Here is a 16,252-nt window from a genome sequence, read left to right as displayed (position 1 = left end):
CCGGGGGCAGGGCGGCGAGAGGGTGGCGAGCCCCGGCTGGGGCTCGGTTCTCCCCCCGGCGGCCAGAGCGCCGGGGGCAGGGCAGCGAGAGGGTGGCGAGCCCCGGCTGGGGCTCGGCTCTCCCCCCGGCAGCCAGAGCGCCGGGGGCAGGGCGGCGAGTCCGACTGTGGCCCCGCTCTCCCCGGCGGCCGGAGCGCCACGCCGCCCCCCTCCAGGTGCCGCCCCAAGCACAAGCTTGGTGGGCTGGTGCCTGGAGCCGGCCCTGTGGACGAGACGCTGGATATGAGTCAACAGTGTGCCCTTGTTGCCAAGAAGGCTAGCGGCATTTTGGGCTGTATAAGTAGGGGCATTGCCAGCAGATTAGGGGGCTGGAGCACATGAGTTATGATGAGAGGCTGAGGGAACTGGGATTGTTTAGTCTGCAGATGAGAAGAATGAGGGGGGATTTGATAGCTGCATTCAACTACCTGAAAGGGGGTTCCAAAGAGGATGGATCTAGATTGTTCTCCGTGGTACCAGATGACAGAACAAGGAGTAATGGTCTCAAGTTGCAGTGCGGGAGGTTTACATTGGATATTAGGAAAAACTTTTTCACTAGGAGGGTAGTGAAGCATTGGAAAGGGTTACCTAGGGAGGTGGTGTAATCTCCTTCTTTAGAGGTTTTTAAGGTCAGGCTTGACAAAGCCCTGGCTGGGATGATTTAGTTGGTGTTGGTCCGGCTGTGAGCAGGGGGTTGGACTAGATGACTTCCTGAGGTCCCTTCCAACCCTGATATTCTATGATTCAGGTGCCGCTCACCGCAGGGCAGCACTTGGCTGCCAGAGAGCCGGGGGGGGGCAGCATGGCTGTGATAATCTCCCAGCCGAGCTCTGCAGGTGGCAGGTGAGTGCTGGGGCAGGAGAGGGGCCAGGCCAGCTCAGCTCGCTGCCTGTTCCTCGCGTTCCCACCCCCTCTCCAGCCCGCAGCTCCGCCTGCCCGCTCCCCAGGACTGGCTCCGGTCCGGTCTTCCCGGCAGCAGGTCCCAGGGCGTGAAGTCACTGTCCCCGCTGAGCGGCTGTGACTCGCCCGGCTGCTGCGGGTAACGCGGGGAGTCTCTGGGCGCCCCGCAGGGCTGCAGGGCTCTGGGCGGCTCAGGAAGGCAGCTAAAACCTGGCGCGTGGTGAACAGTGCAGCGCATGCTGTGGGGCAGGGATGGAAGGCTGGGGTTGTGTGTTTGTGTTGTGCTGTGTACGTAGATGGTGGAATGTGTGTTTGGATTATTTGCTGTGTGTGGTTGGATTGGGTGTGTGAGGTTGCTTTGTGTGTATGTTTTGTGTCACGCTGTATGGGTATTTTGTGTTGGGGTTGTTTGTTTGTGTTTTGGGTATGGTTTTTGTTGTGCTGTGCCTATATTTGGATTGGGTTGTGCTCTGTATCTGTGTTTGTTGTGCTGTGTGTGTATTTGGGTTGGGTTTGTGTGGTTGTGCTGTATATGTTTTTTGTGATGTGCTGTGTGTGTGGTTGGACTGGGCTGTATGTTGCCAGTCAAAAGCTTACAATCTCTCTTTAATGTCTCCTCTAAATTGCCCCAGCTTCAGAGACCAGGAATTAGCCCCTCAATAAGGCTATGAGACCCCAGCACTTAAACCGGGCTACTGGAGACAGGGCAACAAAAATCCAAATCCAAACTAAACACCTGCCCAGGAGGCAAGAGGGGGAGGGATAGATCAGTGGTTTGAGCGTTGGCCTGCTAAACCCAGGGTTGTATGTTCAATCTTTGAGGGGGCCATTTAGGGATCGGGGGGAATAGTTGGGGATGGGCCCTACTTTGAGCAGGGGGTTGGACTAGATGATTTCCTAAGGTCCCTTCCAGCCCTAATATTCTATGAAAAGAAATACCTTTTCCCATCAAAGATATTTATTTATTTCTGGTGCTTTCAAATGCTATCCAAAATGTATTTACTTTTTTTTTAAAAAGTACTTTATGCAAAAAGAAAAAAATCAGGAGAAATGAGAACATAACAATTGTTACCATATAATACTGTTGCAAACAGCATGGATACGTTTGCTGATGAATGTTGACAATTTTAAAAGTTTCAGCTGTTTAACGTCAATATGTAAAGACATATGACACAGTTTTCAGTTTGGCTGGGATGCGTCCCAGTTTTTCTGAAGCCTGATTTTTTTTATAGACAAGGTAGATAACATGAGGCTTTTTATTATTATTTTTGGATCCACACACAAGTTGTAATACACAAACTTTCAGGCCAGGAAAATTTCATTTTAAGGGAGTGCTGTGAATTTATTTCAGAAAGTCTGGTTTATTATACACTGTGAGTTATTAGTGAAATTCTTACAAAGGAGGAGGCATGGGAAAGACACACCAAAGTTTTCAAGCTGTGGCCTGAGGTAAATAGCTTGTCATAATAGATTTTAGAAAATTAGACTAATGCAAAGCACAGAAAAAATATATAGAGGAAAGGACAGATGCATTCCCCTGGCTGTGAAGTTACTGAATGTTCAGGGCTAGAGAATGCATAGATGAGGGAAGGGTGGACATTTCCTTAGATTTCTCTTCTACAAATAAATCATTATGGATCCCAGGCTGCAAACACATCTATGCTTGCGAATAACTTTGAAGCCATTCCAGTCTATTAATAAAGTACATATTATAAGCTTTTAAAAAGTTATATACTCTTTAGGGGATGGAATTGACTTTACATTGACTTCAATTGGACGCTAACAGGAGTAAGGAGTAGTCAGATGAAATAGGGTTTTCAGAAACAGGTCCTTAAACATGTCTCTGTCAGTTTTAACTTTTTCTTTTCAAAATATTCAAAGCAATTACACCTTGTTTAGTAATAATCAAATGCCAGTTTTAATTTTAAAGGGAAGGGAGTAGAGATGATCAGGGTGGTGGGAGAGGAATGAGCAGAGGGCAGGGCCTTGAGGGAGGGGGAGGAGCAGGGGTGTCTGGTTTTCAGAAATTGAAAAGTTGGCAATCCTAACTAGCCTCCCCACATACTAAGTGCCCACGGCCCCCAAGAGTTTTGAGATCCAGTCAAAAACCTCTGGCGGTCTGGCTTTGTCCCACAGTCCCCCTGTTGACTACCCCTGCAATATGACACAGAATTGTATGTGTTCGTTGAACAGGGGCACTTGTGGTGTGAAAAATGTTTCTCTGGAGTCTGGACCTTAACTCTACCTTGACCAAGAAATCTGGACCTTAACAAAAAATAATTAACTACCCTTGGACTGATCAACCCAGGAACATTTGCTAGGATTCCTTCAGCCTGAAAGAAGAGGGAAGCCTTCACCCGCTCCCTCTTTAAGGCTCCAGTCCCAGGCCCTAGGCAGCGTCAGCAGCCTGGGTTTCCTTCCAAAGCACAAACATCCACCCTAGGGCCACCTCCTCTCTCTGTGGTCATTTCCTTTGTCCCACACATCTGTCTTGAGGACAAAACCTTTGGAACAGGGTAATACAGCACCTGAGATATCGCTACTCAGTCTCCAAGGGTCAGTATGCCCTACTGCACGTCTCAATGTCTTTTTATGTTTCTCCTTGTCATAAACAGATAGTTAAAGGTTAATGCCTCTTTTACCTGTAAAGGGTTAAGAAGTTCACCTAGCCTAGCTGACACCTGACCAGAGGAATCAATGGGAGGACAAGATGGTTCAAAAGGAAGGAGGGAAGTTCCCTTTGTCTGGGTCAGTTTCACTTTTGACCAGAGTGGGAAAGCTCCAGAAATCAGCCTCTTATCAAGTACTGAGTATTAGTGAAGGGAATAAATAGGTTTATGTTTATTTTCTGTTGTAACTTGTCTTGTGCAACTAAAGGAATAATCAAATTGGATATTCATTTGTGTAACTAAGTTTTTGCCCAGGGGAACATCCTCTGTGTTTTGAATCTGTTGTCTGTGAGAGTAGCTGGTATGCTAATCTCTCCCAGAGGGTTTTCTTTTATCTTTCTTTTCTTTAATTAAAAGTCTTATTTTTAAGAACCTGATTGATTTTTCTTTGTATTAAGATCCAAGGGGGTTGGATCTGGACTCATCAGGAATTGGTGGGGGAAAGGAGGGGGAATGGTTAATTTCTCCTTGTTTTAAGATCCAAGCGTTTGGATCAGTGTTCACCAGGAAATTGGTGAAGAAGTCTCTCAAGGCTACCGAGGGAAGGGAGTTAGCACTTGGGAATGGTGGCAGCAAGACCAAATCTAAGCAGGTAATTGAGCTTAGGGGTTCACATGCAGGTCCCCATATCTGTACTCTAAAGTCCAGAGTGGGGGTGAAACCTATGACACTCCTTTTGAAAGTAAATTGTTGTATTTCTGTCTCTTCATATGACCCCTGCCCTGTTGAATGCAGATGACTGGAAGTGCCTTCTCTTGACATTTCTATTGCCATTGTACCCGTGTACCGATTAAGTGACCAAACTGAATACAGGATTTGTGGTAAAGGAAAGACAGACATTTCTGTGAAATAGCGATGTATTCTGCATGCTTTATGATACTGATTTCACTGAGGGTTCATATAGAGAACACTTCTGGCTTCTCCACTGGTCAGTACTCAGCTCAGCATCGATTTTAAACTATATTGTCATGGAAATAAATATTGCACTGTGTGAACAAGATCAGTTTTACTGGGGTTTCTAGTAACAACTCAGTGATTGGCTACTTGTTTTAGCCTTATTGCTTCAGTGGAAACCCAGATTCTTATTAACCCTCCTCTTGTCATTATTTTCTATAAAATTCAATTATTGTCCTAGCAGAAATAGTCATCCTCCACATGTATTGCTAGTGGGGAATCTTTTCACTGTTTGTTTAATTTCAGGTGTGAATTATGAGGGAGAATTTCCCATTTATCTTCTTGGATTCAATGAAGGTTACAAATCTGAAGTAGGTTTAGGAACACCCCTGATGCTCATCTCAGAATATTCTCTTGCTGGTTTTCTGCTTTTACCACATGTCTGATAGAACATTCAGTGTAAACCTCCCCATTGTCAACATCCTGCCATTCCCAGAGGTGGCCCACCCTTGTCTCTTTATTTTTTGTATCTCAGCCTCTCCCCATGATGAACCCTGGAAACTGCACAATTCATCTGGCAAGAAAAACTTCCACTACGGGGAAGAATTCAGAAAGGATTTAATATGAAAAAGGCAAATTTTAAGCTGAAGAAATTATAGGCATAAAAAGCAGGAATCTTCCACCTCCCTTCAACTGATGGAAAATTATACAAAGAAAGTCTATGAACCTTTTCCAACTCCCACAAGTATTTCCTGCAACTTCACACAAATCTTATAAAAACACCTGCTTTGTCTATCTACCAGACAGGGACTGTCTCTAGGCCATCACAGCAGAGGAAGCATTTCTAAGAGAAAAAGGCAAAGCATTTACATCATCACAAGGTTATTTTTTTCCAATCAAATCGTTCTGATCTTGATCCCCCAGAGTCACCATGTTCCACATCATCATAACCTGTGTCTCCAGAAAGTGGGAATGGGGTTTCACTGTCCATCCCTGAGACAACTTCACTCCTTAGCAAGTGCAGACTCCCACCTGAAAATACCAATGGAGACACATACAGTCAGTGGATCCACTCTATGGTGATGTGCAGCAGCAGAGCAAGGTGGAGTTTACAGCAGTGGTTCTCAAACGTATTTGATCACCCCCCTTCTTTATGTCCATTATAGTTGATGCCCCCCATCCCCACCACACAAGTACATACACCGATTAAAAAACAACAACATGCAACTCTCACTAAATATTACAAACAGTAGGGCATGAAATCAAAAAGAGCCATTTAAGTATATAGTTCTCCATCCGCCCAGCTCTGAAGGCAGCACTACCGCCAGCAGCAGCGGAGAAGTAAGAGTGGCAACACCATACTCTGCCATCTTTAATTCTGCGCTGCTGCTGGTGGCAGCGCTGCCTTCAAAGCTGGGTGCCCGGAAAGGAGCCGCCACTCTCTGCTCTGGCTTCTCATTCCACCCCAGAATATATTTTGTGCGCCATAGTTGAGAATCTCTGCTCTACAGTAATGGTTAGGAATTGTTCCCCCTTCAGTCTTCTGGCGGCTCTAGGAGAAGTTCTAATCCATCATCTCTATAAATAGTCTGGAAATTAAAACCTTTGGTTTCCAGACCAGCTAACACTGCCAAGTGAGAACTCTATTTACCTGTTACTTCATGTAGAAAACCCAAGCACTTACCAACCAGGAGTGCTTAGTTAAGAACATCATAACTTTCACTCTGCCCTAACAATGAACATAAGCACCTTATTCTTGTCAAGTACTAATCAATGCACATTTCATCACCACTGCACCTCCTCTGTGTTGGCTGATGGTGTCTCTGCTCATGGCAAAATCGGGAGGAAATGGGAGATTTTGGCCAAGAACAATTGGCAAAGCCCGACTTTTACAGGATGTGTCATGGGCTCTTTAACATTTGCACAGGAGTAACAGGACTTTGGTTCATATGATTCTGCCCAAAAGATACACGCACAGTAAACTGGTGGGAATCCAGCTCATCCAGGGCGTGGCAGCCACACAAGGATTGGAACCTAGAGGCAGAAGGATTCCAGGTATCTTGCTGGTTTGACCACAAATTACCACCCAGCAGGGACCCTGCTGTTCCTCTCCCCATGGCAGGCACCGAAGCCTCTGCTTTGAGGGAATGGAGAGACAAGAGAAGGAAAGATTTTCTCACAGGTATTGGGTTGGCCAGGGCTGTTCCCTTGCTGTGTACCCCACATTTCCAGCCCTCCCACTCTGCAGAGACACTGTGAAGTGTAAACAGTTCTCCACTCACCTGTCTGGGAATCTCTGTCACTCGCCCCAGTGCCTTCCTCATCATTCTGCCCCAAAGCAGGGTCACCTTCAGGGTCAGACACTTCTCTGGCATCATCATAACCATCCCCTGTGACATCTCCAGGCAGGGCAGGGGCATCTGATGTGAAGATGTGAAGTAATTAAGAGAATATTCACAGTGAAGGTAGAAATAAGCTACAAGCTGCAGATGCACTAGCCTAACTGGTCCCTGGGGATCTCTCAGCACTTAACTTCCACCCTCAGAGCAGGAAGAGGAGCCCTCCTCTGGAACCTCAGACTGGGGGATTTCACATATCACATTGATTTGATACATTTCAATAGCTGGTTGAGAGGCATTTGGTTACAATAATTACAATGTGTTCTCCTGATAATGTTTACCCCATAAACTGCCATCAGACACCACTGGGAGCTAATCCGGCTAATAAGAGCATGACATGGCCCTTTGAGTGTAAAATCTGCATGTCCCACCCACCCCCCTATCACAGTGTATATAAGCTGCTATAGCAGAATTCCAGGAAAGGCAGGAAAGGAACATTGCAGCACTGATGACATCTCTACTTCGATGTGCCCTCTTTACAAATGGTGAGTAACCCTAGTGATCATGGCAGTGAGGGTCACAGGGCAGTGACCTGAAGCAAGCACCACGTGGGCAGCTCCTGAGTGAACTGTTCCTTCCATCCCTGCAATGAGTCTCTGTTATTACCTAGGGCATCACATGCTTCCCTATCCCTGGGCCTCCACACAGTTCTTATAATGCACCTGGTCAGTGCCCCCAGCATTACGCCAATAGAAAATACTGGTTGGGAACTTTGTGGTTTTCTTAACAAACCATTATTGTCCTAACTGGGAAATACAGTTAGTTTTTCGTCAGGGTGACGTTTCTTCCAGTAGGTGGATTCACTGCTCACCTCGGCCATCTGGAGTCTGGGGGACGTCGTTCAAGGCAGGCTCCTCTACGTTATCGTAATCCAACTGAGACCGCTCCGGGGAAGCTCCCTCTGGAACAGCAAACACCACACTCAGCCCCTGTCACCAGCAGTGTCTCTTCAGTGCAGGTGGCCCTTATAACTAGAGCAGTTTATCATGGTAGACGTGTGAGGGGGATGTCAAAGGGGCCCATGGTGAGAAGGGCACAAGTTAGAGAACTACAGTGAAACAGGAGTCCCAGAAATAACTAGGGGCCAATCCTGTCCCTGCAGAATCCAACAGCAGCTCTTGTATGTGTTTCAGTGGGAGCAGGATCTGGGCTTGTGCTGAGATAACAGGTTGGAACACGGGCGCTGCCAGGCCAGAGCTGGCCTGTGTGAATCCAGCTGATCTCTGCAGACAGGTTTGAATTTTCCTGTTACCCTGCGGAGGGGGAACCTCCCCTCTGCAGGAATTAAAGCTCCCGCTGGGAGGTGACTGGCCTGATCCTTTGTGAGCTCCTGCTCTCCACTAGCCCCTCAGGCAGCCCAGGTCTCAGCTTGGCAGCGCTCCAGCTTCTCAGCAGAACTGGCTCATCTGCTCAGTGTCTCCTCCCCCAGCCACAGGCTAAACTCCCACAGGGCCCAAATTCATGGACTCCCTTGAGAGCAGCTGGGGTAGAAATGCCGCCCTGTTTATAACTAGAGATGGGCCCAGGCCAGGAAGTTCAAATCCAGGGGGTTGTTTCAGCTTGTTATAGTGACAGGTGTCAGCTGCAAAACTGAGATCCAGAGCTGGGGTCAGAATCTGGAAATCCCCCCACCCGCGATGTTCTGGTGGGTTCGGATCAGTGAGTTGGGTTGAGCCCACCTGTAATTATTACACAAGACAATCTTCTCGTCTCTCTGAGCAATGTGAGTTGAGCTCCACTGGGCTCTGACACCTTTATCCAAAGAGACTGACCCATCTCCTCCAGTTCCTCACCTGGGGAGGTCACTGGGAGCCCCTCCAAGGGGTCTGTGCTCAGGAGATGGTCACATGTTTCTATCCTGAGATTCTGACAGAAATCTTGTTCAATGGGATTAGACCCAACTGTGTAAAATGGGAACCGTGTCAGGGGAAATGGCTGTGATTGCAGAAAGTGTCATAGAAATTCTGTTCTCTGCCCAGATTTGTGTCTCTCGGCCTGAGTCTGCCCCTCCCCCGTTACCTTGTTCTGATCCAGGATCGTTTTCCCCCTCGCTGTCCCCGGTGTAATACTGAAGCTTCGTCACTGAATCATCTGAATAGGAGACTGGAGAGACGAGAACCAGAAATTCATCACAGTGAGAACAGCAGAACTGTGGGAATGGGAACACACCCGGGGCCTGGAGCACAATTTCCGGTCTCAGTCTGGTTGTCCTTCTAGAGAAGATGCTGAATCACAGCTACTCTGAGCGGTGAGAGGCTGATGCAGACTCCCCAAGAGAAATCTCCATTTCATTGTGGAAAATGTGACTGAGAGGATAATACAATCTGACCTGAAGGATGCTGGTAATTCACATACCCTGTGGGGTGAGTGAAGGGCACATCTCTGGCTATGGGTCCAGGCCAGGGTCCACAATGGTCCTGGCCACCTCAGCCAAAGAGAAGACTCCTCCTTCTTAAGGGCAAATACCCATCTCCCCCATTAATCATAGAATCATAGAAGATTAAGGTTGGAAGAGACCTCAGGAGGTCATCTAGCCCAACCCCCTGCTCAAAGCAGGAGCAAGGATTACTAAGCATAAGCAAAACATCCACAGTGCTTGGCCTGGGTTAGCCCTAAAGAAGATATAGAGCTTGCTTATTATAGAAGCTTCTATTACTTTTTGAAACTTCTTTGTCTATGTGTGTTTCCCTGCCTTAACCTTGTAAATAACTCATTTCTTCTCCTATTTAATAAATCCTTAGATAGTTTATTACAGGATTGGCTACAAACATCTTCGTTGTGAGTTCTAAGGTCCAATTGACCTGGGAGAAGTGGCTGGTCCTTTGGGACTGGAAATTACCTGAATGCTGTTGTGATTTTTGACGTAAAGGACCATCTAGCGCAAAGCTAAGCTCACCTAGCTGACAAGATAGACCGGAGTACCAAGGGGACTGTCTGTGACTCCATGGTTAGGCTGTGTATAATGCCTGAGGAGTTTACACTTGTTACATGGTTGGTGAAATCGAAGTATAGAATTCACAGCCAATCTGCGGTTTGTGCCCTGCTTCCTAACAGTCTGCCCTGAGCCTGGTACTCACGCACTTGAGCCACAGCAGGACAGCTTGACGTAGGCCAAGACAGGCCCAGAGCAGAGTTTGTGATTCACTCTAGCCATCTTGACTGTGATCCTGGGGGGTGCCTTGAACACAGCCCTTGGGAAGGATGTTCCCATCTGACATTGAGACAAAATGGCACAAAGGATAAAAGGGCCGGGACTCAAAGTCATGAGGCTCTCCTGGGCTGATCTCTCTGCTCCGGGGGCAGGAGGGAGTTGACCCAGCAGGCCAATGGCTGTGGTGGGAGAGGGGCACAGAACATCCCCTGCCCCAATGCTCCAAAGCAGTTTTCAAATGATAGTTTAGCCTGGCCCCAGACAGTCGCTTTCTTGACCCATAACTGGTTACAATCCAAGGCTGCAGGATGGGGAGAGTGACATTAACCGTCCCTAGAATTGGGACTTGCAGAGTATGGTGGGAAGGAAGCCGATCTTCATCTGTCTACAAGAGTAACTGCTGGACTCACCCCAGCCCCAACTCCTGCAGTATTCACAGCCAGGGCTGGGAGAGAAACAGAATTTTAGTTTGCTGGCCATTGTAAAACACATTTTAAAAATAATTTGGGGTTGAGCAAAAATGACTTTTTATGAACATTTTGGCTAAGTTAAAAGTTTAAAAAAAGAGAGAAAAATTCATATTGAATGAAACAATTTTGGATTTTTTGACATTTTCAAAATGTTTTAAAATTTTTTATTAATACAGTAAAGGAAATTTGTAAATGAAAGATAATTGCAAATTGAAAAAACCAAAATGTTCTGTGTAGAAAATGTTGAAACAAAATGTATTATGTGTGTTTGTGTTTGGAACAACTTGGTGAAATTGATGTGAATTTGTAAAATGTTTCGGTATCTCTGAGTCTGTATTTTTCCCTGTATACATAACCCTTCTCCCCCCCTTGGCAACACAATCATCCAACCATCGTGAGTGATCTCGCCTGCGCTGTGGTCTCGCTACAATACTTGGCAGGGCAGGTGTCTTTGGTGACTGAAATTCAGCATGAACCCCTGGTGAGACAGGAGCGTTGTCCCCTTCAAGTAGCAGCTTCGGTGAGCTCAGAGTGTCAGAGGCTGCAGGCTGTACCGATAATGGAGAATCGATGGTTGGCTCTAGAGGAGACACATCTAATGGCTTCTCTGGAGTAATGTTGCTTGGAGATGAGCAGCTTTTCAGCTGATCAATGTGATGATGCCAAACTTGTCCACTGGCAATCTGGACCTTATATGAGATAGAACCAGTGACCTCAATGACTGCTGAAGGAACCTACCTCCATAACTTCTACAAAGACACTTTCTTGTTGTGTGAAGGAACCGCAGGGTAGATGATAGGGAGGAATCCAGAGCATGATCCTGCTTGTGTTCCAATTCCTCAGATAGGTCATGGTTGAGATGTTGAACCCATGTCTTAAGACATTGTCCCATGAGTAGCTCGGCTGGGCTAACTCTGGTACTTGGGCATGGAGTGACATGTTGTGTAATGAGGAATCTGGCAAGCCTTGTCGGCCAGTCTCCCTTGATGATCCTCATTATAGCATCTTTGGTTGTTGCTGTTCAGCTGGATCATTTGCTTGGTGATGGCATGGGGCAACGGTGACAGCTCGAATAAGATTGCTTTTGGTGAAGTTCCTGGACTCGTCAGCTGTAAAAGCAGTTTCGTTATCAGATATGATAGTATCTGGTGATAAATGAGTCATGAACAATTGACACAGAGCAGTGATCGTTGCAGTAGTACTTAGCATGACACTCCACCATTGCATTTGTGGTAACATGACTGAAGGTGTTGGCTTGTTATTGGAGAGAATTCCTAGATGTGTCTTGTAGTCAGTATGAATCTCAAACACAGACTGTAAATGTAATTGTGGAATTTCTTGGCTGCAGCAATGGCAGTGAGATCATCTTTATCAATTTGTGCATAGTTTCTCTCAGAGGATGTAGGTGATAGGTGCCTCTTTTCTCTCTGGAACGGGTTGGCTGAGAATGGCTCCAACGCCATAATGTAATACATCATAGGTAATGATCAATGGCCTCTGTTTTTCATAGTGAATGAGGATGGAGTCAGACGTCAGTAACTTCTTGACATTCCTGAAGGCTTCTGCATGCTGGCAAATCCATTTCTTTGGAGCTCCCTTGTCAAGAAGGTGATGAAGAGGTTCAGTAACTGTTGCCTTTTTTGGAAAACATGGTAGTGGAAGTGTTGCCTGGATTTGAGGGGTGTGTGTACCCCAGAATGTGATCAAGATAATTGCAACCATATCATGTGCATTCAGCTACTATGACTTAATAAAATAGAACACCACATAGTTAAGGTTTAATTTGATTAAGGAGGCTTCTGAAGGCAAGGTCAAATGCTAGCTGTATGCTGGCAGTTTCTGCTAATCAGAATGGGAGGAGGGGAGAGAAAAAGTCAACAATGGAGACTGAAAGCAAATAAGTGGAAGAGAACCTTCAATTTGGGTGCCTTTGATATAGAATCTTATTATGATTAAGATTGTTAGGAATGTTTGTTGATAAATAGTTTATTGATGTTAGGAGAAAGCGATGACTCAGTAGGGATCACTATGAGCTATGTGTTTTGTAAAAGCTAGTTATAAAGAGGACTAGATATAGAATGTACTTTGGAGCAGCCCTCTGAAGATGTCTGTAATGGGGTTGGCACCCACCTCTCATGAGTGCCCCCTTCTGGTTGAGCGTGTCTGAGTTCTTTAGTTCTGGTGACCCCTTTCAGTGGTTCTCAGGTGGGTTTGCCAGTGACACAGTGCTCCGGCCGAGTCACACTGTCTGCCTGTTAACCAGCATAAACCGCTTTCGGGTATATGGTCCACCGAGGCCTATCTCAATACCCCTCTGCTGGTGTCTCTCTCTAGCCCTCCCTGGGCTTTGGTCTTTAAGTAGTCCAGACCTGATATGGGGCTGTATCCCCAGGGCTTCCTCCCTGGAGACACTATCTTCCTGCAGCCCTCCCCAGGCTTAATCCCTACTCAGTCCTAGCAACCAGCCAGGAGCTCCCTCAATGCTCACCCGGTCCCTGCTAGCAAACCATCCATGGCACTGCTGATCTTCCAGGCAGCTAGGACTGCAGTCCTTTCTTCTGCTCCAAGCAGCAACTAACTACTGCTCTGTACCTCCTTTTATATGGACCTCCTAGGCCCTGATTGGCTGCTTCTCCTACAGCTACTCTAACCTGCTTGGAGGACCACTCCACTGCTTCTTTCCTAGGATGGATGTGGCAGAACCCTGAGGTCTCCAGCAGGAGGCCTTTGGGCCTAGTCCACCCCATCACAGTGTCCTAAGAGAGACATTTTTCCTGACACCTTTTCTCCCCAGCAGGTAAACAACTGGCCACTGCAGACCAGCTGTCAATTACTCAATACCTGCTCAGAATTTAAGTAAATGTTTGGGATGTTATATTCCTATTTCTTATGTCTCTGTGTGCTTAATTGGAATAAATTGTAGTTGTAAATAAGAGCATCCTTACTTGTATCATTTTTCATCAGCTGGAGTGCTATGTTCCCACTGAGTTATTCCTGACACTGCCTGCAGTGAAAAAGTTATGTTACCATTGCTGTGGGTTCTGAAAACCCTTGGTAACAGAAGTTGAGCAACCCTAGAAAAGTTTGAAGTTCCTGTTTGGATTTTGGATCATGGATTGCCCGTACCTTGTTTTCTGTTGGGTGGATATCAGATGCATCGACAGCCCAAGAAGGTGACACTTGTAGCTCCAAATTCACATTTTTCCTTCTTGATTCAAATACTTGACTTTGCAAATCAGCACAAGACTTTTCAAAGTTGCTTGGCAAGCTCATCCTTGACTGATACCATAATCAGGATGTCGTCAAAATATACTTATAGCACCTGGAATTCTGGAAAGTAGAGTTCCCATGAACCATTGGAAAATTCCCAATGCAATGAAAATCCCAAACTGGAGACACCTGACTCGAAATTTTCGATGAGTGATCATCGTCTGTGCATCTGCCGCATCTTTGTCAACAATCACTTCTTACATTTTTGGGCAAGATTGAGTTTTCTGAAGACTTTTCCTCCAGCAAGAACAGGGAGCAGTTGGTTAACAGCAGGCTCTGGGTAAAACGCTGTTTAAGTGCCTTGATCAAAGTGCACTTATAATCTCCAAAGATTCTAACTTTGCCATTTAGCTTGAGTATGGGTACTTGGTGTAGCCCATTTCATATCTGTAGCTGGCTCAAAGATTCCCTCTGCAAGGAGACATTCTCGTTCTATGTCAGTCTTTGGACATAGGGCAAATGGTACATTCCTGACCTTCATGTGGATCGGCACGACTGTCGGATCCAGGTGAAACAACTCTGGAGGCCCCTTGTAAGCTTCCAATTCTTCAGAAAACACGTGAGGGAATTCATCAGTGATCTTTCTTATTTACTCTTTGTTGATGGCATAGATGCCTTGCATGTTGATTCCCAGCTGTGTGAACCAGTTCCTGTCTAAGATACTTTTATGTTGACTTTTTGTGATGATGAGAGGCAAATATTCATATTACAGTTTCCGATGAGGTCAACATTTTGTCCATTGTAGTCTTGAAAGCTGCACAATGGATTTGACAAATTGGGAGGACAATGCGAGAAAAACTGACAGAATGTGTCTTCATGGATGATTGACACTGCAGAACCAGAGTTGACTTCCATTTTGCACTCATGATAATTGATAAGCACTGTTGCAAATATTTCAGAACCTCAAGATTCCTTGTTGTGGATGGTTCCAAATGTAGAAAGCTTCTTGATATCATTTTCGAAGGAAGCATCAAGTATGTTTGATGCACGAGGATGAGAATACTGGTCATTGTCCTTTTGTTTCATGCTTTTAACTTTGATTGGCAGAATTTCTCAACGTGACCTTTCCTTTTGCAGAAATGGCACTTTGTGCCTTTGAATTTCCAAGCAGAGTGTTGATGCTGTTCCCCTCAGCCTTAGCAGATGTTCAGGTGATTAATCTGGTCCGATGACATTAATGTGTTTGAGTTCCCATTGTTCTGCTGAATTTGTCGACGATGATAATCTTTCTGATTGTGAAGTACAGCATTCATGTTGGTTGCCATGACACAAATTTCCTCAGTGTGCAATGATGCTGTTTCGGTGGCCAAGACCTTTTCCTGAGGGACAGTGAATGTCAAATTTGGCTCCGCAAGGAGATGGCACTGAAGTGCTTTCTCCTGAACTCTACAGTCAAGGCGATCTCGCAGCATGTTGGTGAGAACATAACCAAAGTTACAATGGTTGGCGATGCGATGCATCTTGGCAATATAGGCGGCAATGCCCTCGTCAGCTCAATGATTTCATTTATGAAATTGAAATCTCCAAACAGTGACAGATGGCATAGGTGAGAAATGTGCCTTCAGCAAAGCTACGATTTTGTCGTATGTCTTGGTCTTGGGCAAAGCTGGTGCAATGAGTGACCTTATAATGAATGTCAAATATCTTGGACCCATAGACTATCAAGAGAACAGCCTGTTTTGGTTAGCAGTCACTGATCTTATTTGCTTCAAGATAATAAGAAACTGTTTCTGAATGAGAATGCCACGATTCAGGGTGAGTTATGTTAAAGTCTTCAGTGTGTCCCAGCGTGGTTATTTCAAGTCAAAGGTGAACAACATTGTTCAGATGCCAAGGTGGCCCCTCTAAACTGGAATACTTGCTGTTCATTTCTGAGATCACAATTTTCTACCTGAGTGGTTCTAGAATCACACTGCTTGTGTTTAATCTTCAATAGAATGCCATGCTTGTGGCCAGAAAAGTTAGGGGTTGTATTTGTGTGGTGAGGAACACGTGTAATCTCTCACAGTCAGCAGCAACAATGAAATCTTATATTTTGTATGTCAGGAAAAGCAAATCTACAGATGAACTGGCCACTAGCAAGGAGGAAACTTCACTGAACGCCAAGCAAAATCCTTTTCTTCTAGACAACAACTGGCTGGCACTAACAGTAGCACCGCTAGTGAGTGAATTCCCCTACATAAAAATGTTCTCCTTTGCATACATAACATTCACCTAAATTGTTTTAACCAAAACTTGCACCCAGCTCCAATCACAAGCTCACACGGGGCTGAAGCTCCAGTGATTTAGCTCTGGGTCAGGGCCTCTGAATGGAAAGTGACTTTCATATTTGCTCCCTCTTAAGATTGAAACACACAGACCTGAGCGACTGAACATCTCCTGCTTCTCTCTCATCAGGTTATAGTCAATCTCCTCATACACGGCCTCAGAGAAGGGATCCAAGGGTCTTCTGGAACCTGA

At 45.8% G+C, this 16,252-nt stretch overlaps 1 protein-coding gene across 1 annotated transcript in view; it reads right to left on the bottom strand.

Moving 5' to 3' along the window:
* LOC112114023 (scavenger receptor cysteine-rich type 1 protein M130-like) overlaps positions 1 to 16,252 on the bottom strand; it is a gene marked incomplete at its 5' end in the record, with an annotated part of 208,992 nt that overhangs the window by 172,320 nt on the left and 20,420 nt on the right. The window contains one exon of the mRNA XM_029912881.1: positions 16,114 to 16,130. Coding sequence (XP_029768741.1) covers positions 16,114 to 16,130 — 17 coding nt within the window. The remainder of the gene's footprint in view (positions 1 to 16,113; positions 16,131 to 16,252) is intronic.

Source organism: Terrapene carolina, unplaced genomic scaffold (assembly GCF_002925995.2).
Source record: "Terrapene carolina triunguis isolate 2854851 unplaced genomic scaffold, T_m_triunguis-2.0 Scaffold347, whole genome shotgun sequence".
Lineage (NCBI taxonomy): Eukaryota > Metazoa > Chordata > Testudines > Emydidae > Terrapene > Terrapene triunguis.
Note: the sequence above shows the minus strand (reverse complement) of the source record. Positions and strands in the feature narration are given on the sequence as shown.